General features: G+C 44.5%; 2 protein-coding genes across 2 annotated transcripts in view; both read left to right on the plus strand.

The window, feature by feature from the left end:
* Tmeff1 (transmembrane protein with EGF like and two follistatin like domains 1) overlaps nt 1-11,508 on the plus strand; it is an 83,382-nt gene extending 71,874 nt beyond the window's left edge. The window contains exons 9-10 of the mRNA XM_038347526.1: nt 7,327-7,485; nt 10,507-11,508. Coding sequence (XP_038203454.1) covers nt 7,327-7,485; nt 10,507-10,591 — 244 coding nt within the window. The 3' untranslated portion in view covers nt 10,592-11,508. The remainder of the gene's footprint in view (nt 1-7,326; nt 7,486-10,506) is intronic.
* Nucleotides 11,509-12,108: 600 nt separating this feature from the next.
* Nucleotides 12,109-19,150, plus strand: Cavin4 (caveolae associated protein 4). The gene is made up of 2 exons (XM_038346981.1): nt 12,109-12,516; nt 18,449-19,150. The coding sequence occupies exons 1-2, from the start codon at nt 12,109-12,111 to the stop codon at nt 19,148-19,150; spliced, it is 1,110 nt and encodes a 369-aa protein (XP_038202909.1).
* The last annotated feature ends 3,532 nt before the right edge of the window (nt 19,151-22,682 follow it).

Below are 22,682 nucleotides of genomic sequence, written 5' to 3' on the forward strand. Positions count from 1 at the left end.
GTTTTTTTTTGTGCTGTAATCTGTACTTGTGCTTGGGACAGTTTGAGGCCACAAAACAAAACAAATATAGAGATAGCTGAGGGAAGAGGGAGGAAGGGTACAGAGTCGCCTCAGCTTCTGGCTGTGGCAAAACTGAAGCGGAAAATTTCAGAGCCTTGAGTGTGGGGGAAATGATGGCTTTAGTTTCACATGCTGGTGTATCCATTTATGCGGCCCACGATAATTGACTTGAAAACTCGTGGGAAAGACAAGTGGAGAAGTAGGCTGAAGAATAATTCTACCTCTAGCGTATTCCCTTTACCCGGTAGGCCTTCTGCATCTACCATCTCTTGTAGTTGATCTCCTGTATCACCTCTGTTCCTCTCCTGCTTTGTCGTATTGACAAAACTGTAGTCTAGTTCATTCCAGCTTCCCCTGGACTGCGGGGCCAAGCAGAGTACTATCAGCGCGTCTCTCCTCCTTGCCGGCAGCAGATGGTCCTGTGTCCAGGCTCCCACAGGCTGTGAGTGTCCCCAAGCAATCTTCTTTCCTCCACATCCTAGTGTAAATGTATTTTATGTGTCTATAAGTAGATTGTGAGTGCTTTTTTTTCTCTTCCACAGAGAAACCCACCACACTCCTTTCTTTCACAGAGGAACTTGAGTTGTCTGTGGTCTGTCTCCAGTCGTCATTTCTGGTCTCTCTTGAATTCACTCCAGTAAGCGTTTGTCTCCAGCCTCCTCCAGAGCCTGTTCTTATGGCTGAAGTCAGTGGTCAAGTGGTGTTAAATTCACATTCAAGTGGTTGACAGCATTTCCCATGTGTCGTGTGTTATTCTCTTGGCTCCTAAGATGAAACTCCCTTGTTTTTCTCCTGTCTCAGTGGATCTTCTACTCTTGGCTGGTTTCCGTTTTGCCCCCTGACCTCACCATGTGTACACCTTGATTCCGTCACGTACTCTCCCTAAGAGGCTGGATCCAGTCTTTGGGTCTTTTGTGGATGTCATTCAATTTACGTAACTGCCAGTCCTTTCTCTTGAATCTGAGGTTCTTATCTGTGATTTCTTTACATTTCCGGTGGATGTCTGGCTCCGTCTCAGCTGAGCTAACCCTGATCTGTAGTCCTGCCCCCGCACCACCGCCCTGGATCCATCTGCAAGTTCTTTCATCCTTGTGGATGCCAACTCTGTCTCTTCAGTTGTTCAGACAGACTACTACAAACACACCTTTGATGTCTCTCCCTCTCGTGTTCCCCATCTTATTGGCTTGGTAGAAAGAACTCTTAGCTATTCTGTTTCAGAATATATCTTAACTAGAATTTCACTGCTCCTCTCAGTCTAGGCAGGCCCTCATGCATATGTGTACACACACACACACACACACACACACACACACACACACACTTACTTTTTATATAACCATTTAGTTTACTTATTATGCCTTTGGGCTTCCACTAGAGGATAAGCTTTTTTAAAAAAAAATACTATTTTTAAAAATGTATATGTATGTGTGTGGAATTACAGGCCCACATGTTGAGAGGACCATCTCAAGTCTCCTTTACTTTTATTTCTTTTGAGACAAGGTAGATCAGGCTTGCTGGCCTACAACTTCTGGGGCTTTTCCTGTCTATGCCCCCCACAGTCCCATGGGATCTCTGAGAAACATAGTTTTTATTGTATCTGGCTTTATGTGGTTCTAGGGAGCTGAACTAGGGTCGTCACATTTGCAGTGAAATGGTTTATTCCTTGACCCATCTCCGTAGCCCCTTTGTTGCCGTGTTTCCCTTGAATGTGAAGAAGCTGTAGTACCTGAAACCTGGCAGCTACTCAGTAAATGTGCGAAATGGCTGAGCGGGTGAATCAGTGTGTGAAGCCAAGGGATGGAATGAGGTGACTGGTGGGGCCGAATTCCTGGGTCCACCTTCAGTAGCAGAAGAAGCAATGGCAATTTAGAATTTCATACTCTAGATGTTTGGACAGTGTAAAAGTCAGTTGTGGAAAGTATTGTCCAGAGGATGATGTGAATGAGGGATGTGGGCTGAAGGTCCTTTCTGATACTCTGATTTTCATATCTGAGTTAAGCTGGACTGTCTGAGAGCCGCACATCTAGGGTATTGTTATAGCTCTCTGCGGAGCTGTTTTGATTTTACTGAGCTTTGACTTTGAGCCATTAGCCTACCATGAAGGACATTGTTTTAAAAGTCCCACGGGTCCTCATTACAGTATTGGATTTACTGCTGCTGTGCTGTTGAGAACTATACTCTCTGTATTAGAAGTTACCCTCTGCACGAGGACCGCGAAGGGAAGTTCCCTTGAGTTTCATAGCAGTAGCAACTGCTCCTCTGAAATAACTTGTTTGATTTTGTTTTATGGAGATTGCTTTTGTGCTAGTACTCTTTCCCTCTTCTCTGTCCCTCCCTCTTCCTCCTCCTCTCCTCTTTCCTCTCCTTTCTCTTCCCTTCCCTGCCTCCTTCCCTTCTTCTTCCTCCCCAGCCCTCCTTTCCAATCCAATGGTTTTAATAGAGCACCACCACAATCAATTTTAACACATTTTAAAAATCCTATGCCCTTTACCCTTTGTTCCTAAATCTTAATGACCCAAGCACTAGGTAAAACCAGGAATCTATTTTCTGTCTCTGTAAGCAATTTATTCTAGACATTCTTTCTTGAGTCAAGGTCTTATGTATCCCAGACTGGGCTTAAAGTCACTATGTCGCAGAGGCTGGCCTTGAACCCTGATCTTCCTGCCTCTACCTTCTGAATGCTGGGGAGATAGGTGTACTCCACTGTGCCTGGTATAGGCAGTACTGGGAATCAAACTTGGCCTTATGAATGTTAGGCAAGTGCTCTACCAACTGAGCCGCATTTGCAGCCCTATTCTGCATATTTCATGGAACTGGGATATTAAACTATGGTCTTCCATGTCTGACTTGTTTCACCGGGTGTCGGTTTTGGGTCCCAGCCCCTCAGATCTCTCAGGGGTCAGAGAGAATGCTTTCAGCAAGCATGGGAATTAGAAAAAAATCTGAGGGCAAAATGAATTCTCTACTATATACTTTCCCCCTTCATTCTCTTTATTGTCCTGTTTCTACTCTAATTAATCCTATCCTACTTCTAATTCCTCCTAGCTGCTTCTTCTATTCTAAAAACTCTTTTCCTAAAGGAGCCTAGAAACGATAAGGAAATTACAAGACTTACCTTCTCATTGGTCAAGAGCACATTCCTAGGATAAGTGATTAGGGAGCTGAGCCATTGCCTTGGCAACATAAGTTCCCAAGGCCATAGGAACAAGACTGTGACCAGACTGGGGGTGGGGGTGGGGGGCACAGTGCCCAATGACAAAGTTGAGACACAGATCCATTGTTAGTAGACTGACAAGTGAAAAATTGGCATGCTTTTCTTAGTAACCTTGGTTGGACATCTGTGATTCTGACCTTGTGCATAGCTGTAAGGTTTCAAACTTATCTATTTATGAAAAGGCCTTTTAGTCTAGTTTGAACTTGCTTTGAGGTGAGCTAATTGTGAGCAGTTAATCTGGCAAAAGAACAAGACAGGCTGTTAGATGTCCACAGTCCTTGTGGGACAAATAGATCCAGTTATGAAGCATGTCCCAGTATATATTTTATATATCAGAATTTTGTGTGTGTGTGTATGTGCATGTGTACATATAGAAATGAAAAGTCATCTTCCTGATCATCCACAGATATATGTGCCCGTAAGATGGAGATGCAATCATGAGATCTCATATACACATCACATGAGATTACACACTACGATGCAGGTATTGGGGAGACACCAAACTGCTTTAGCAAAAGTGAGCACAGTTTCCAGTCGACGGTCCTGCAGGCCTTGTCTGGACAGGATTAACCTCCATCAGAGAACCCACTCCTCTGGTGGGTTGACATCTGAACACTAGTTACCACCTGCTGTAACTCTCATGGCCCTGACAACCAGGAAAGCTGTTTCTAAGCCTCACCAGTGTCTAGGTTCTGTCCTGTGGCTGAGGGACAGTCTGCTGTGAGGATTGGATCACATGATTAAACTCAGCTGCCAGCTGATGAGTGCTGGATGTCACACACATTTGGACTGTTTTGAGTGACGCTGCCCTGAGCACTTGTTTTTTTTGTGTGGACAAAGAGTGGGATTACTCGGTCAGATGCTAACTCTGTTTAACTTTTCGAGGACGACCAGTCTGTTTTGAAAGCATCTTTTTTTTTTCTTTTTCTTTTTCTTTTTTTTTTTTTTGGTTTTTCGAGACAGGGTTTCTCTGCAGCTTTTTTAGAGCCTGTCCTGGAACTAGCTCTTGTAGACCAGGCTGGTCTCGAACTCACAGAGATCCGCCTGCCTCTGCCTCCCGAGTGCTGGGATTAAAGGCGTGCGCCACCACCGCCCGGCTTGAAAGCATCTTTCCCATTTCCCATCCTGTCCCAGACCTCTGCTAGCTTTTGTAGCCACCTTGCTTTCTATCCAGGCAGCACTGTGGGTGTGTGGTGCTAGCCCACTGTGACTGCTTGTTTTTGTTTTGTTTTTGAGATAGTCTTGGGTTTCACAGGTAGTCCTTGAACTTGAAATCCCCATCTCGGCCTCCTGAATTCTGGCACTTCAGGTACATGCCATCATATTTGACTCTCTTTTTGGCCAATTATATATCTTTTCTAGAAAATGGAGTTGAGATCCTTTGCCCCTTTCTTAATTAGTGGATTTTTTTAGGATGTATGTTTTAAATTATACTTTCTTTAATTATTTTAAAAACAGTTATTGTGTGTGTGTGTGTGTGTACGTACGTAAGTGTATATATGTGCACATGCACATTTGCTCGCCTGTGGACGTCAACAGGCAACTTGGGGAAAGGGAGTCAGTTCTTGCCGTCCACCTTGTGAGGCAAGGTCTCTCTTGTTCCTGCTGCTGCTGTGCTGTGTATTCCTGGCCAGCTTCAGGACAGCCTGTCTTCAGCGCCTGTCAGCTGCCGGTCTCCTCATCTCCTGGATTACAGATTGTAGATGTGACACTTTCCCAGGGATCACACTTGGATCGTCAGGCTTACGGAGCTGCTGCTGGTGACCCATCTCCTCAGCCACTTGTTTGCTTTCTACACGTTCCGTGTAGGGTCCTGTCAGATACATAATCTGCAGGTGTGATTTTCCTTTGTGTAGGCTGCCTTTGCACTTTCTTGATAATGTGAAGGTCTCCGGCTTGATTTAGCCCAGTTTATCTTTGTTGCTGATGTCACGGTTTTTGTTTTCGTTTTGTTTCTAAGATTATCGCCCGATCTGCAATCTGGGATCATGTCGTGTCTAATATTATTACCCGATCTGCAATCCGGGATCATGAAACCTTGTGTGCTTGTGTTTCTAAGAGCTTGCTTTGTAGCTTTAGCTTCTATTCAGACCTGTGACCTGTTGTCTTCCTTTGCTTTCCATTGCTATGATAAAAGTAGCACCACAAGAAGCAACTTGGGGAGGAAAGGGTTATCTCCTCTTTGGCCTCTAAATGTCACAGTCCCTTCTTGAAGGACACCAAGGTGGAAGCTAAGGCAGGAACTGGAGCAGAAGCCATGGGGAAGACTGCACACTGACTTGATTTCAGGCTACCTTTCTTCTACCCCCGAGACCTACCTGCTAAGGAATGGTACTGCCCATAGTGGGCAAGGCCCTTCCACATCAATCAATGATTTAAAAAAAAAAAAGGCCACACAACTTGTAACAGTCCAGTCTGATGGAGGTGGTTTCTCAATTGAGGTTTCCTCCTCACAGATGACTCTAGTTTCTCTCACATTGAGAAAACTAACCAGCATATCCGCTTTTAATTCATTTAGAGGTTGCAGAAAGGAAGAGGTCAAGAACCCAGTGTAGAACCTCCTGACAGGAGTCCAAGAACTCTAGAGAGTGAGCGAGCAAGCCCACACCACACCCGTTCCCCTGTTGCCCAGCACCCAGGTTTCCTTTCTGTTGTTTGCATTTTACCATGACACTGCTTCAAAGCCTTTCGTCACAAAGTGTGGGACAGCAGTGAATATACCACTCATGCCCCGTGAGTTCACAATGGTGCCCCTCCAAGCCGTGTGCTTTATTCATGGCTTCCAGTCGAAGTCTTGCTAATTTATACGTTTCGCTTCTGTCAGCTCTAAATATCCTACGCGTTTCCCTATCAAATTATCACCAGCTGATGACGGCACCTTTATATTTACCTTTAATTAGGATAGAAAGTTTCTAAGATTAGCATCCACTTGACTGCTTTGCTCTGTTTGTTTAATAACTTATTTTCCTCTCCCCTGCATGTTAAGTGTTTATGCTGTTCACACTGAGAAGTGTCTTGAATATAATTTGATGCTATGTCCATAAAATTGTGACTGGTTCTTCCTCTTAATTCAGCAATCTTATTCCCAGGTATCTATCCTAAAGAATAACTACATGGAAAATATAAATTTTGTGACTTCTTCCAGGGATTGCAGTACACACTAATATCCCTGCTTCTGGGATGTGGAAGCAGGAAAATAGAGTTCTAGGTTAGCTTATGGTAACTCCTGAGACCTTGTCTCAAAAAAAAAAAAAAATTCTTGGGCTGGAGAGATGGCTCAGTGGTTAAGAGCATTGCCTGCTCTTCCAAAGCTCCTGAGTTCAAATCCCAGCAACCACATGGTGGCTCACAACCATCTGTAATGGGGTCTGGTGCCTTCTTCTGGCCTGCAGGCATACATGCAAACATGTATACATAATAAACAAACAAACAAACAAATAAATATTTTTAAAAAATTCTCCTGTGTCTGTGGTGTGTTCAGCCATAAATGAGACATGTATATCACACCGCTTTCCCCAAGGCTGAGGAAACGCTGTGGAAGAGAGGGAGGACAGATCATAGAGTCAGGTTAGGGGTGAAACAGCATCTTCTGCACATGGAACGTCCACTACACTTGTGAACTCGGCAGCTGTGGTCACCTGCACAAGACCTGTATGAGATCAGTCCCGTCAGCATTCCGGCATGAAGAGTGGAGGGGCACCTGAGCCGCCACCCCTACCTGAGCACTGTTGGCATTGAGGCTGCCAGGAGAGGGGAGTCAGTTTCCTTCGGGGATATGTGGTCCCTGGTAAATCGGTTATGTTCTTGTGACTGTCTCACACCCATATGTACATGGGCTGCACAGATTGAACCTAGTGTGCTATTAATAAAAAAAAAGAAAAAGGAGGGGAAAAAAGGACATGAAGTTGGGAGGGGTGGGGGTAGATCTAGAAGTTAACTGGGGAGGATGAACCTGATGGAACCACACTGTATGCATGTGTGACATTCTCAAAGAATAAAGCATGCTGTATTGAAAATGTAATTCTCACAGGGATTACTTCTCCCCCTTGCAGATGCGAATCTGGCTACACTGGGCAGCACTGTGAGAAGACAGACTTCAGTATTCTCTACGTAGTACCAAGTAGGCAGAAACTCACGCACGTCCTCATCGCGGCCATCATTGGAGCAGTACAGATCGCCATTATAGTAGCGATTGTCATGTGCATAACCAGGTAGGTAATGGCCATAGAGTGTTGACGTTAAATTGTGCCCTGGAAGTTGTAAATCAGAGCAAACCCTGAAAGAATTTCCCGTTTAAGGAGCCTTAAGCTGGCCAATTCATCAGTCACAGTTCTAGTGTCTAGTCTACTGGACAGGATTTCTCCGTGGATCTGACTTCTCTCTGTCTTGCTTCTTTAGAATATGTGTAGGAACTCATTCTTAGAGCTAGGGACATACCTGGGCTATAGGCAGAGGAGGTGTGAGAATATTCCATGTTGTCAAGGAGGCTAGGGAGCTTAGAGCTGTGGACTAGGAGTGCTGAATTCAGGGACAGTGGTTGAGTCAGAGTTTCTGGAATGCATCCACAGAGGAGCCGTGCAGCATGCTTTAAGTCTTGCAGAATTGTGTTTTATGGTCTGAGAATATACTTTACCTGTAGTAAGTATAGTAAGAAAGAAAACAGCCATCAACTTTAGAGATAACCTTCTCTGACTATATCCGGATTACAGTGGTAAAAGGCTTTGAAATACTGTGCTCCAGGACAGGCTCCAAAGCTACAAAGAAACCCTGTTTCAAAATAAATAAATAAATAAATAAAATATTGTGTTAAGAATAAAGCACAGGGGCCAGCAAGAGGGTTAGTGGATTAAGGCTCTTGCCACCAAGCCTGATAATCTGAGTTTGATCTCTAGGACCCACATGGTAGAAGGAGAGAACCAGTTCCTCAAAGTTGTCCTCTGATCTGTGTGTGTGTGTGTGTGTGTGTGTGTGTGTGTGCGTGCGCACACGCACGCACACACGCACACACACACGATAAATGTAAAAAAATTAAAAGCATTTATTCTATGTTAAAAGACTTACTTGCAGTGCAGTTGACAGTAAATGGGTGTCTTTCAAATGAGTAGGAATGTGTCCGGCCAAACTGGAACTTACAGTGGACAGGGAGTCATAGCACATCAGGTGGGTTCTGACAAGCTGGTTGGATGTATAGGCCTTCTATCCAAGGCCTGGAAAAAGATCTTCAAGTAGTCCCAGCACCCTGGAGCCAAAATGATAAATCTGGAAATGATGGGAAAACGTTCTCTGAGTAGCTGACATTTTTCATGAAGTTTAGGCACTGAAGTCGGTGTGCTTTATTCCACAGAACAGATGATCTGCCTTTAGGCAAGACTACTGAGCATCAAATTGGGCAGTAGATCAAAGTAGGGACATAACGGCATAACAAACAATACAACAGGGAAGGAAGATGGGGGGAAACATTTAACAGCCTAGCCAGCTGTGGCCATTTAATACAGGCTCAGAGGTTAACTACTTTGCCTGTGACCACTTGGCTAGCACAGGGAAGTGACTGGTTTTGGATCCTGTGTGTGTGTGTGTGTGTGTGTGTGTGTGTTTGTGTGCGCGCATGCATGCCCATGTGGGTGGTTCTTCTGCCATTCCTCTTTCAGCAGAAGCCCTCTAGGAGGCAGGATCCTGGTGAGTCCTGCTGGGAATAGGTCAGCCAGATATGACTGCTTCATGGGGGCAGGAACCAAACTTGCCTTTGTCGAGGTTTAGTGTGTTTGAACCATATTAAAGGCCACGTGCAGAACTGATTGGACTGGGGGAGGTGGGTTATAAGGGGAGAGCATTTAGGGCATCAGTAGAGGAACGCACAGTGTGGTAGGGAGAGGAGTAACACTGTCCTGACGTTTGTTCCCTCTTAGGGCCACATTTACTGTAATATAAGGAACACAGCCTTTCCCCTCCCTGTTCCCAAATGGCTTGCTGTCTTATGTGGAATATTGTGATGACATTCTTGGACCACACCACTGAATTTTTAAGGCACGCCTCTCCATGTAGTCCATTAGGAGACAGCTGTTCATCCACAATGGCTGTTGCTTATGAGGAATCTTCCTTTAAATGGATGTTCCTACTGGCCCATTGATTTGGGAGTCGTGGTTTCTTCTTTTATGCTTGGAATCTTCTATTATGCTTTCAGACTCCTAGAATGACAGATTGGCAGGGACTTTGAACACATCTCAGCCAAACTCTTTACTGTATAGAAGGAAAAACCTTGGTACTAGGAACTTGGAGCTCCGCCTGGTCATGGTGGTTTAGTGGCAGTTAGAGCCGGTTGCTTGGCCTGTCATTCAGCTCCTTCATTATGAAATGGATGCGATCCCAGCCTTGTCTCCATCAGACTATTTTTATAAGGATTAGTGAGAGAAAATCCTTTGAAACCATCATAAATGTTGTCATTAAGGCTTTTAAGTTAAGGCAAAGCAGTCCTCTTTGAAATTGAATAAAAGCATGAAACAAACTCATTCCCAGGCACCGTTTCCACTAAGGGGCATTGAATTTGCACAGGTGGCTAGGATAATAGTAGGCGGTTACTACTACAGCCAGTAGGATCCAAAGGGCAATGACAGCGTTCTCCTCAGCGCCTTTGCTCTGCATTAACACTTTCTTTTGTCCTAAGATTTGTTCTACATTAGGGCCACATTTACTGAGATAGAGGAGCAGAGTCCTGGAATCTCTCACCTGAGGGTCCCCGTTTCGAGTGTGGTTCTGTGGCCTGCTGCAGCTGGGTGTATACCAGCTCCTCTTGTTTTCTTGCCTTAGAGGACCTGAGTGCACACCGTCAGAGATTGTCAGTGCAATGCTACTCTGTCTCCAGCGAAACATTTCATGTCATTTTGGTGCCGTGATAACGCTCAGGGAAAATGGCCAGGTCAGCATCTTTTCTACCGTCACAGTGATTCATCACCGGAACCGAGCAGCTGCCAGGCCAGAGAGGCAGGCGTCCTTCTCAGAAATGTGTATCAGCAGTGTGGGCACTGTTCCTAATTCACGAGTGTGATCCCTCCCAACGCCCAGCCATTTAGCAAAGAACAAACAGCCGTTATGTCTGTCCTCATCTTGCCTTGAAATAAACAGTGTCTAGTTTCGTTTCCTAACTGGGTGCAGCATGTGAACCGGGTATTACTTTGACATGGTTTAAACATTCTTAGCTAAATAATTTTTTTTCTTTCTGTGTTTTTGTGCAACAGAAAATGCCCCAAGAACAATAGAGGACGTCGACAGAAGCAAAACCTAGGCCATTTTACTTCAGACACTTCATCCCGAATGGTGTGAACTGACTTTTATATGCACACTGACCATGTGATGTACATTTATTACGTCTTTTTTTAAAGAATGGAAATATTTATTTCAGAGGCCTTATTTTTGGACATTTTTAGTGTAGTACTGTTGGCTCGTATTTAGAGTATTTAGCTACAGCAGTTTTGGACTGTTTAGTAGTCTCCGTTTTATGTTTTTAAATACAGAAATCGGTTTCACGAATTTGTACCACATGGTGATACTAAGAATTGTTCTTTCCCCGTGGAATGTAATATTTTTGCAAAGACGACGAACCCGCTTCCCAGTGGCTGTTAACGTCAGACTTCTCCAAGGACCACAGCAAACGGCAAAGCATGAACTGAAAGTGAAGATGTTTACAGATCCCTTTTCTTACAGAAAAAAAAAATCTAGAAGACACTGTTTAAATAGATATCTAAATGTTTTTGAGATTTAGTACCTGCTTTTTTTTAGACACTGCCCCTATTGCATGAGCTGCAAAGCTGTGTGTGTTAGATGTAACGTATTTATAAGCTGTACGAACTGGAATCGACGATTTCTCTCTTTGAAGACATAGTTCTGATAATTTGAAAAGATACCTGGGAATTAATGACGGAGCAGCTCATTGAAAATAGATTTAGATATTGTCAAGATAGGCTGTTTAACGAGCAGATTGGAATAAAACCTACTTATCAGTTAAACTACTTTAACCCACATTCATTTTTAAACATGGCATTTCTTTTAATATAAATATACAAATTGTATCAGTGTTTGTGAATACAATGCAGAAATAATTGTTAATGATTGGTGCTCTGAAAGTGAGCTTCAAAATGACCCAAGACCTCTGATTCAAATTTGTCCTGTAGTAGCTCTATTAATAGATTGTTGGTGTTCAAGGGTCTGAAATGTGAGTAGAATGTGTCGAGGTGTCTAATGTGTAGCTTGGCTAGTCGAAATTATGCATGTAGGATTTAAAGACTATGTTCAAACTTAAATAATAATTTTAATAATTTGATTTGGAAAAGCATGTTATAATATAATGTTTTCACTATATGGTCTGTTTTGTGTATTTATTTCTTGTATTCTTTGGTACTGGTCTATTAGTAGTTGTAATAGGTGAAATTAACAGGAAAGGAAGATTGCAGTCCCACAGTAGTTGTACCGACTATTGCTTGAAATGATCCAAAGAGAAAAACTTTGCTCAGTGTTCCAAGCTGCTTGGCTTGCAGGCTTCTTATGAGTAACATAGTGACTGCAGTGAACTTCAGACAGCTTTCCCTTCCCACCCACACGGTCTTATTTGAGGCCCTTAGTCAGCCAGCAAGCATGTTTGGAACTGGCCCCGGTGCTTTGCAGGGGCTCGTGTTGCAGGACGGTCACGGATGGGCATTTGTAGTTATAAATACTTGACCACTCTCCAGGGTGCGGTTTTCAGCCCTTAAAGCGGCTTCGTGTAGCCTGCTACTGAGCCGACTTTTGGCTTCGAGTATAGGAATTGATTGCTCTAGGACATCTTCTCCTGAGGAAGAAGTAAAATGGAGCACAACGGGTCTGCTTCCAGTGCTGGTAAAATCCACCAGAATCGATTGTCAAGTGTGACTGAAGACGAAGACCAAGACGCCGCTCTTACGATCGTGACTGTGCTGGACAGGGTGGCCACCGTCGTGGACAGCGTGCAGGCCAGCCAGAAGAGAATAGAAGAGAGGCACCGGGCGATGGAGAACGCTATCAAATCCGTCCAGATTGACCTGCTGAAGCTCTCACAGTCGCACAGCAACACGGGCTACGTTGTCAACAAGCTGTTTGAGAAGACCCGGAAAGTTGGCGCTCACATCAGAGATGTGAAGGCCAGGGTGGAGAAGCAGCAGGTTCACGTATCCAAAGTTGAAACCAAGCAAGAAGAAATAATGAAGAAAAACAAATTCCGTGTGGTAATATTCCAGGTAAGCTTGCGCTTGTGTTCAGCTTAATGACTGTGTAGTCTCTCTCGGTCACAGAGGTTTCTAGTGTCACCTCTCAGCCACCGTCTGTGGTATGCTGTGGCGCTCGCTGAGCAGCCACCTCAGGGTAGAGCCATTCCTGCTAACCGACACTCTGCCATCTGTGGCCTGAGCTTCTTACTGGTCATGTAATGTGAACTGTGGCTTGTGGCTCAAGCTATTCCTTCCCTTTGAAACCTAATTCTGTCAGTTTTGTTTTGTTTTGTTTTCCAGCATTTGAGTCCTATTAAGCACAGTGACCCAGTAGACTTTAGAATGCTGGAGCCAAAAGGGTCCTAAGAAATCTCAAGTTAAAAAACCATCTTTGTTACCTAAAAGAAGAAACTGGGAAGGGCAGAGGATGTAGGCCAGTGGCAGTCACATTGTTTTTGTTTTTGCTAAGTTTCTATCACTGCTCAATACTTTAAAAAAATTGGAGCGTGCCGGGCGGTGGTGGGGCACACCTTTAATCCCAGCACTCGGGAGGCAGAGGCAGGCGGATCTCTGTGAGTTCGAGACCAGCCTGGTCTACAAGAGCTAGCTCCAGGACAGGCTCTAAAGCTGCAGAGAAACCCTGTCTCGAAAAACCAAAAAAAAAAAAAAAAAAAATTGGAGCGTATCTGTGGCAACATGCTATGTCTGCAGTGTTTTTTTTGAACTCTTGTAAATGAAAAGGAACGAGTTAAACTCTTTCCCCCTCATCCGGAAAGAATAATGATGGGGGAAGAGTTCATAGACCACAGAGTAGAAGAGAGCAGGGCTCTTTCCTCTGCCGTCTAAACAGTGGCCATCACGGAACCGTAAATCCAGAGTGTGAACGTTAGAATGGGCGGCTTTCCCTGACGCTCTATTGGGAGAAGTAGCTGGCACCACATGCTAGAAGGCATTTTTGATAGTGTATATTATGAACTTTACAAATTCCCAAGTCTTCGGGCCCCCAAATTTCATGCCAGGGAAGTTTGTTCTAAGCATAAAATCATTAAGTCATTAATTAAAGTAATTAATAAAAATGTCCATCAGTTCGTGCGCACAGCGATAACAGCGATACGCTTTTAAAAGTGGAAGTCCGTGGCATAGACCCGTAGAAGAATAAAACACAAAATGAATGCAGACACAGTTGGTGGGAACATCAGGGCCCATAACCTTCCCGTTCTCTGTGCCTTAGTGGGGGCTCCAGAGCGCGCTGCTGAGTGGTCGAGTTACGCTGGAAAGGGAGAGCAGTATCTGGGACCTGTTTCCAAGGGTTCACAGGTTATTGAGGATAATAGGGAGGAGAGAGAGGAGGCGCTTATTTCAAAGATAGAAGAGTGGGCAAGTGTCCTTTTCACCCTTCCAGGCCTCCGGAGGCCTTTCTCTGAGCTTAAAAATGTCACCTGCTTCAGGTGTCAATTCCAGTGTCAGAGCAGACAGTGGTGAGCTGGGGATGGGACTGCAGAATAAATCCACTCACCTTACAGGGGCGCTAGCCCCTGCCTGGGTTCTTACCCTTGGCTGGCATGTGTTATGTCAGGAAGTACACTTGGAGTCCCTGGGTCTGTGGACCAGGTTTCCCACAGGATTGACAGAAGCCCCAGCAAGGAAACAAAAATTCCAGTTGGTCCCATCCACTGAAGTAATTCCTTCTCTGACTCCCATTTAAAAGCTGTTTTTCTATTTGTCTCTACTCTCTGTAACTTACTGCTATTTTCTCTGTCTTTGAATCCTATAGTTCCGTGAAGGAACTGAGCGGCACTAATTAGTGACAAACCTCTCTTCTTTTAAGATAGAGTATCTTGAAGAATCTGTGAAACTTAGTTGTTCAAATTACACAAGAATTTGTTAGAAAAAAAACAGTTGCTATCTTTTATATGTGTACAGGGAAAATATGAAGATATCATGGGCATAGGACTCAGATTTATATACTTGTTAGATGTTAGACTATATGTAGGTATGTATGATATTTACATGGTTATTTTTAGCTGTTAAAATTAGCTTTAATCAATTCTCATAGTTACTTGAAGATTTTCCCTTCTAAAATTTTTTTCAAAACCAAGCTGGTCAGCTAAAGTATATCTTCATTTTCATTTGAGATTTTCCTTGTTGATAATCCTTTATATTGGTGACAAGGATAAACTTGGTAACAAGGGATAATAATAAAAACCGTATCAGATGAACAAAATATTGGTATCCTACCTTTTTTGCAGTTGTACATGGCTAAGCTTTTGTCAAATTCTGGATGTTGGCATTTAAAACTGGTGTGACGTTCTTACCCAGGCCATTTCTCTTTGAACACTCCTTCACCCTGGTGACCTCGCTCATGTGTGGCATGAGACACAGTGTATCTTCTCATAGTTCCAGTAACTTTTTAAAGCACAAGTCTGTGGTTACCTAGTAAGTTTGGAAACACCCTCACATGCTAAGTCCCAGAGTTTTCTGCATCTAAAATGTCCCTATCTGTCTTACTTTTTCTATTAATAATTCAGTTTCACTTTACTCAGACCCACAGTCTTCTCTGTTGCAAAAACAATTCTTTAGATCAGGTGTGCTGGTGCACACCTACAGCCCTTGCACTCGCGAGGAGGAGGCAGGGGGACTAGGAATTCAAATACACAGTGAGTTTGAGGCACTGAGCTATGTGAGTCCCTGTCTTAAAAACAACAAGAAGTAACCTGGATTTTCATATCCAAATGTGGCCGTATTCATATGCCAACTATAATTCACCCCTACGACCTTCCATCATCGGTAGAGTGTTTACCCTTAGCGCACAGTGGCAAGGATTCATAGGACTGGGATGGATTCCCAGGCAAGGTCTTTTCCCATCTTTGCCTCTCTCTGTTCACCTTTGTTTCTAAGCCTGATTTTGTACTGTCTGTGGTGCGTTTGAAGAAAAGGGCGAGTGATTCCCCTTTCCCTGTGTCTGGTGCCTTCCCTGCAGGATTGTGAAGATTTCTACCTACCAAGCGATACCCTTTGGCTCTTTCCTTGTCTAATTATACCTTCTCAGGCTTGCCCAACCCACGCTGTTGCTGGGGCTGCTCCCCACAGCAGGTGTCAGGAAGGAGAGGAATAACTTCACCGCCTCTAACTGATTCATCAGAGAGTTATGAGACGCCCACTTCTGCCTCTCTCGTTGGGGAGACGGAGGCTCATGGGCACTCGGATCCTCTAGCCAAAAATGTAATTTAAATTAAGGAATAAGATTTTAAGGATGCCTTCCTGACTATCAGGCTGGATATATTTTAGGGTGTGTGCAAACATCCTCCTGGTGTATTTACTGAATCTGTTTGTTGAATGGAGTCAACGTGAATCTCAAGTAACAATGCTAGTTGTTTTTTTGTTTTGTTTTTTCTTTTTTTTTTTTTAAAGAAATTATAACTCGTGGTCCTGTTTTGTTTTTTTTTTTTTTTTTTTTTTTTTTTTTAAATCTCACAATCCCCAAAGTTGCCTGTTACGTTTTAGAAATAATCTCTAAATAGCACACCAGGTTCCTTTTACCCATACCTTGTGCTGGCTTCTCCACACTTGGCAGAGTTTGTTTTTCTCCTAAACCAGTTTTTCCTCAGCCTTGGGGGTCCTGGTGTTCTGTCTTCTTCACTGGCTGGTGGTTCCCTTTTTTGTTTCCTTACTCATGTATAGGTTCAAAATCTCCCAACATTCTAAAATCAAAACCTGAACATTTCCTTCCTTCCTTCTTCATTTCTTTCTTCTAACAGGATTTTACTGTATAGTCCAGGTATTGAACTTGTAATCTTGCTTTAGCCTCCTGAGAACTGGGGGTATAGTTATGGACCACCATGGCAGCAAAATAAAACTTTTAAAATGACTCATTTGTCAGGAGACTTGTCTTGTCCTGAAGTCATGCTGGGAATAGTATATTATCTTTTGTAGTTTCCCAAAGTCAATTTAATTCTGAGTTTTGAGAAACCCATTTCTCTCTGAGGAGTTTTGAATGAAACACCACTCTGTCTTCTGATCGCTTGACTTTGGAGTGTGTGTGTCTAAATGTGGGCACATGTGTGCTCTATAGCATGTGTATGGAATCCAGAGAACAACTTTTGGGAACTGATTTTCTCCTTCTAAGGGATCTGAACTCAGGCCATCAGGCTTGCTTGATGTACTTTTTACCTACTGAACCCAAACACTTCCCCTATGCCTTACTTTTTAAAAAAAATATTTATTTATTACTTATTATGTATACAATATTGTCTGTGTGTATGCCTGCAGGCCAGGAGAGGGCACCAGACCCCATTACAGATGGTTGCGAGCCACCATGTGGTCACTGGGAATTGAACTCAGGACCTTTGGAAGAGCAGGCGATGCTCTTAACCTCTGAGCCATCTCTGCAGCCTATGCCTTACTTTTTAATGTGGACTTTGGGGGCTGAACTTAGGTTCTCACATGTGGCGAACACTTCAACTGAGCTCTCCAGTTCAGGAGTTCCATGACTCTTCATTTCATCGCCGTATTAATGGTTGTCGAGTGCCTGTTTCTGGCCCTTACCTCCCTCCTGAGTCCCAGTTACTCAGCTTCTCTGTCTGCATACCCAGTGCCCATTCCAAAGACTGTGTCCCACCCTTCCTTCCCGGTTCCTTCTCTGGCTTCTGTGCCTGTCTCAGTTAATGGTGGAGTCCTCTCTCTGTTGATCTAGCAACAGGTCCTGTGGGTTTGACCTTCAGGGCACCTCTGCAGTCAGAAGATGTCTTGCCCCTTTCCCTGCCCACACACACCCCTCCCTGATCTACCTTCCCTTTGCTTAAACTCAGTACTGTCCTGTTATTGTTCTTGCTTGTCTTACCCCGTGGCTTGCTTTCAGCAGGGTGGCCCTCGTACAGCATTCAGCATGGGTCAAATCATGTCATTGCTGTCCTCAAAACCTTGAGAAGTCTTTCTGTTGGAATAGTAACTACTGTCCTCACTGTTGGCCAACAGGGCCTCTCTTGACCTGACATTCTTAACTCTGTACTTGGGGGAACTTGGGACATTTGAATTGATTCTTGGGGAAAGTTGTCATTTGTGAAGCTAAAAAAGGTAAAGGGGTATTTGAGACAGAAGCAGGCACACAAATGAAGGTGGAGGGTGTGAGTGTCTGTTTGACACTGAGATATGGCATCCTATCTGCAAATGTACTTGGCTAACATCCATACTTATCCTGGGATTTACATCGAGGGTGCCATAGGGTGCACTCCTCTTGTGCAGAGAGTTCAAAACCTTTTGTGTTTGTGGCCCTTAAAAATGGAGCATGTGTCTGGGCTGGAGAAGAGAGAGAGTAGGGTCAGGTCAAGAACTTTCTAAACATCCTGCAAAGGTTCGGGTTCTCTCCTTGAGCACTGACAGGCTCTTAGAAGTCACTGGTGGGTTATAACCAGACTGTGCAGCAAAAACAGTTCTGGGGAAATTCTCAGATGATGGTTTGCAAGGAGAGGGACTGGAGGGGATTGATGGCGCAAGGTGAGACCTGAGGTCCCAAGGAGCTGAATTAAGACATGGGTGGAGGAGCGAGAAGCAGATATTATTTTGCGGTGTCATTGGTAGAACTTGATGACTAGCTGACCGTAGAACGAGAGGGCGAGGAGTATTTGGGAGGTGATGTTTCTGAGGTCCCTGCCTTGTGTGACACCCAAGTGGTCACTGGTGCTGAGAGAGAAAGGGAAGGAAGTTCAAGCGGAGAGCATGATAGGTGGCCTTGAGGTTTGCACCTCTCACTGAAAGATGCCTGTGCTGATGGAGAAGCTTGTCATCTCAGGAGTGGGGAAGCGAAGGAACAGTATCTGTGAGACAAAGACCAACAGAGAGAGATCCTGAGAAATGCAGGCTGGGGACAAACAGCATGGAGGAGGGTTATAAGGTGTGGCCAGAGGTGACAGCTGATGCCTGCCATGCAGGAATCACTCACACGCCTTCTTCTTCTGCCCTTTAGGAGAATGTTCGGTGCCCCTCATCCCTGTCTGTTGTTAAAGACAGAAGCCTGCCTGAGAACCAGGAGGAGGACGAGGAAGTCTTTGATCCCCCGATAGATCTCTCCTCAGATGAAGAATATTACGTTGAAGAAAGCAGATCCGCCAGGTTTAGAAAGTCAGGCAAGGAGCACATCGATCATATCAAGAAGGCATTTTCCAAAGAAAACATGCAGAAGACGCGGCAGAATTTTGACAAGAAAGTGAGTGGAATTAGAACTAGAATCGTCACACCTGAGAGGAGAGAGAGGCTGCGGCAGTCAGGGGAGCGGCTCAGACAGTCAGGGGAGCGGCTCAGACAGTCAGGGGAGAGGCTCAGACAGTCAGGAGAAAGATTTAAGAAATCAATTTCAAATGCTGCCCCCTCAAAGGAGGCTTTCAAGATACGCAGCCTTAGGAAACCAAAGGATCCCAAGGCGGAGAGCCAGGAGGGAGACAGAGGGATGGGCGTGGACATCATCGCAGGTAGCCTGGCACTGGGGCCCATCCACGAGTTCCATCCTGATGAGTTCAGTGAGACAGAAAAGGAGGTGGCCAAGGTAGGGTACATTCCCCAAGAAGGAGGGGATCCCCCACCTCCTGAGCCTTTGAAGGTGACTTTTAAACCTCAGGTGAGAGTAGAAGATGATGAATCGCTCCTGTTGGATTTAAAGCAGTCCTCGTAGAGAGGAATTCAGTGTGAGCATCAATCTCAAGTCACGTGGTCATAGTTTGAATAGAGTAGTCATTTTTAGTCACACAGTAGAAAGGCAAATGGTACAAAAACTTCATTTCTTACCTTTAAAGTTCTAAAGATTATAAAAACATTATATACACAGCTTTCTTATAAGTTCCTTGGGAACTTAAAATTCTATTTCCCCAGGTAATATATATGACTCTGATACCTTTTTTCCTTCCTAGTGTCACACCTTTTTTTGTGGCAGTTCTCGGCCAGTTAGAACATAGTTGCATGGCTCAGGTCACTTAGATGCTTGGTTATCCGTAACAGGAGGGGCGAATCTGTGCCCATCGTTCACAAGCAAACTGTAGCTTTTGGTCAAGATTAACAAGTCCAGTCTCAAAGGGGAGTAGCTGATGAGCATATTGTGTTATCCAGATGTTCATATCTGGAGATTCATTAGTGGATCAGTAGCTATACACTTCATGAAGCTCTTCTGTGAGTGAGTAAAACAATTGAAGTTTTGGATTTGAGCATTTAGCTGTGGCATCGTAACTTTCTTGCTGGTGAGCCGCTCAGCCAGTTGCCATTTCTCTCCAATGATAGAAATGGGGAGGTCTTGCTGGTCCCGTGCTTCTTGGAGGACTTGAGATCTGAGAGGCTGTCACAGAGTGTGTGACAGCAAAGACACACGTTCAGTGGAGAAGCATGAACCACACCGCTGCTTCTAATAGGACTTAACATGTACATCTATGACGAAGCCCTTGGTAGCAGAAACTGAGGCCCAAGCTGAGCAGAAACAGATGTTGTACTTTGGAAGTCTTTTCATAGCTTGGAGAGTGAAAAATAAATATTTGGATGGGCACTTTTTCGTTAAAGGCTGAAACCAACCTTGGACTTTTGGGGGGGGTCCTAACATATTCCTTGGAAATCCATGTCTAACTGCCTTTAGATTTGAACGTGGGGTAGATTAGTGCAAGTTCCGTGTGCACAGCATGGGGTGGAAGTCTGGGGCTCGGTTGTGAAGTGGCTTTTTTAAGGTCTGCCCTGTTGTGGGCATAGACATGACTTCCAATACTTCCTATTTTCCAGAGTGAACCCTTTAGGGCTAGCATGTCCCAAACAGTGCCCTTGAGTGTTCCTCGCAGCCACTTTGGAGGACATCGGGTTCCACTTAGCTCTAGATCTGTGCAGTCAGGAAGTACATCTTAGCGCCGAGAGAAAATCACACCAGTTCCACACTTCCGGCACACTGAATGCTTCGGATTGTTTTTTGATATGGAAGAGATGGTAGGATTTTTGATAAACTTTTTATTGACATCCAGTTTAATTTTGAATAATTGTGTAGTAGTTAGGAATATGCAGGCATGGGAGCATATGTCTGCTGCCCAGCACTGACCACACTGAGACAAGAGGATCACAAGTGAAGTTGAGTGAGTCTGGAGATATATATATATATATATATATATATATATATATATATATATATGTATGTGTGTATATATATATCTATACACACACACACATATATGGTTCAGCATAATTTTCTTTTCACTTGGCCTCAAGTTTCAACTTGCTTTTTTGTTTGTTTTGTTTTGAGACAGGTTTCTCTGTGTAGCTCTGGCTGTCCTGGAACTCACTCTGTAGACAAGGCTGGCCTTAAACTTAGAGATCTGCCTGCCTCTCCCTCCTGAGTACATGTGCCACCACTGCCAGGAATCTTGGTATCTTTTTATATTGCATTAAAGCATGAGCAGCCATGAACAAAACTTGGAAAGAATAATTCCAAAAAAAAAAACGTTTTATAATAGCTTAGAAGGAGGTTAGGTGCCCAACAATATATTTGAACATCAAATGATTGTGAGTACAAAGTGTGAGGCCAGTGTTGTGGTTCTAAATCTTTTAACCAATGATGAACGGAAGCAGCAGTGTGCAAATGAAGGATGAGGAAGAAAATGAAGAGTAGAAGGAATGTAGAGAAGTTACAGATGGGGTTTGTGTGTCACCAGAACACTGAGTGCTTCATGTTGCTGGAGGCTCATTATAACCCTGTGCTTCATAGCGTTACCAGGACCCCTTCCTCCATGCCATAAGTATGTGTCAACGTCTTCCCATGTCTAGGAAATTCCTAAATTCCACATTTATAATTTATTGTACCTTCACTCTGTTTTATTGGTGCAGAGATAATGGGCTGCAAAATCCATGTATTCATTTAACATAAGGAGTTTTCTAGCCAGCGTTCATTATTTTCAACGTTTCTGTAAACACCAGGTTATTCACTCATCTGTGATGCAGAGTCACACAGAGCAGGCTTTAAATAATTTTCTCAAGTCAAACCCTTAGCAGGACTTACCACCCTTCTCATAATGCAACAGAGGAGAAGAGCAGCCTCAGATGCCAGGGTTGGGGAGCTGGTGTGGAAACTCTTTTAGGGGTGACGGGGGAAGTGCAGGCCTGTCTCTTGCATGTGGTGATCCGGATGTCCCCAGTGAGCAGTGGTTTGGCTCCTGCTTACAGGTTAGAGAAAGTGCTGATGCAGAACATTAGCGTGCATGGGCGTTCAGCTTGCCGAGAGTGGACATGTTCCCCCAAAGCAAGTTTTCATGAATGAAAAGTAGAAGCCAAAATAAAAATGCAACCATTTTGACTTCATTCTTTGCCTTTCATACACATTAAAGGGGTTGCTTTGGAATAGGTCTGGTGGTTATGGTGATTTTTTTTTAATTAAAGATTTACTTACTCATGTCTGCGTGTGAATGTACACTTATATGTGTGTCGGTCAGTAGAGGCCTTCAGGTGTCCTCTGGCACCTGATTTGTCCTCCAGTCACCTGCTCTTTGGAGGCAGGGTCGTTCCCTGAAGGTAGTGTTCCCACTTTCTCATCTAGGCCAGAACCTAGCAGGTTCCAGCGATCTTCCTATCCCCGCTTTGCCCTTTACAGGTGAACTGCTTTTGTGAGTGCCGGGATTCGAACTCGGGCCCTCACAGTCGCAGAACAAGTAACTGCTGAGCCATCTCCCCAACCCCTCACTTACCTGCTGAAGGGCATGGGTGGTGTTCTGCCAAATACTCCTCAGAGCCCTGTGACTGTGCGTTGGGATGGAATGAAATCACCGGATCCATTTTATTTTTTATTCAGGCACAGGTTTCTGTAGCTTCCGGTTTTGAACTCTAGTAAGAAAATTTAGTCCTTGGTATCCAAATAAGGGGAAGGATCATCCTCGTGTTTTCATCCTCAGTTCTTTCACTTCGGTGTGCCACTTCCGTAGTGAAGGAGTTTCCTGCTCAGGTTTGAGTCACTCTTGTGATTCCTTTGAGTCCATGATGCCCCAGCACCGCAGCTGCCCCTCCCAGCACCGCAGCTGCCCCTCCCAGCATCAGCTGCCCCTCCCAGCATCCAGCTGCCCCTCCCAGCACCGCAGCTGCCCCTCCCAGCATCAGCTGCCCCTCCCAGCATCCAGCTGCCCCTCCCAGCATCCAGCTGCCCCTCCCAGCATCAGCTGCCCCTCCCAGCATCCAGCTTCCCCTCCCAGCACCAC

This window comes from Arvicola amphibius, chromosome 11, assembly GCF_903992535.2.
Source record: "Arvicola amphibius chromosome 11, mArvAmp1.2, whole genome shotgun sequence".
Lineage (NCBI taxonomy): Eukaryota > Metazoa > Chordata > Mammalia > Rodentia > Cricetidae > Arvicola > Arvicola amphibius.

Coding starts and splice junctions, on each gene's coding strand:
- Cavin4 (XM_038346981.1), top strand. CDS start 12,109: ATGGAGCACAACGGGTCTGCTTCCAGTGCTGGTAAAATCCACCAGAAT. Junction 12,517..18,448: donor TCCGTGTGGTAATATTCCAG/GTAAGCTTGCGC, acceptor TCTGCCCTTTAG/GAGAATGTTCGGTGCCCCTC.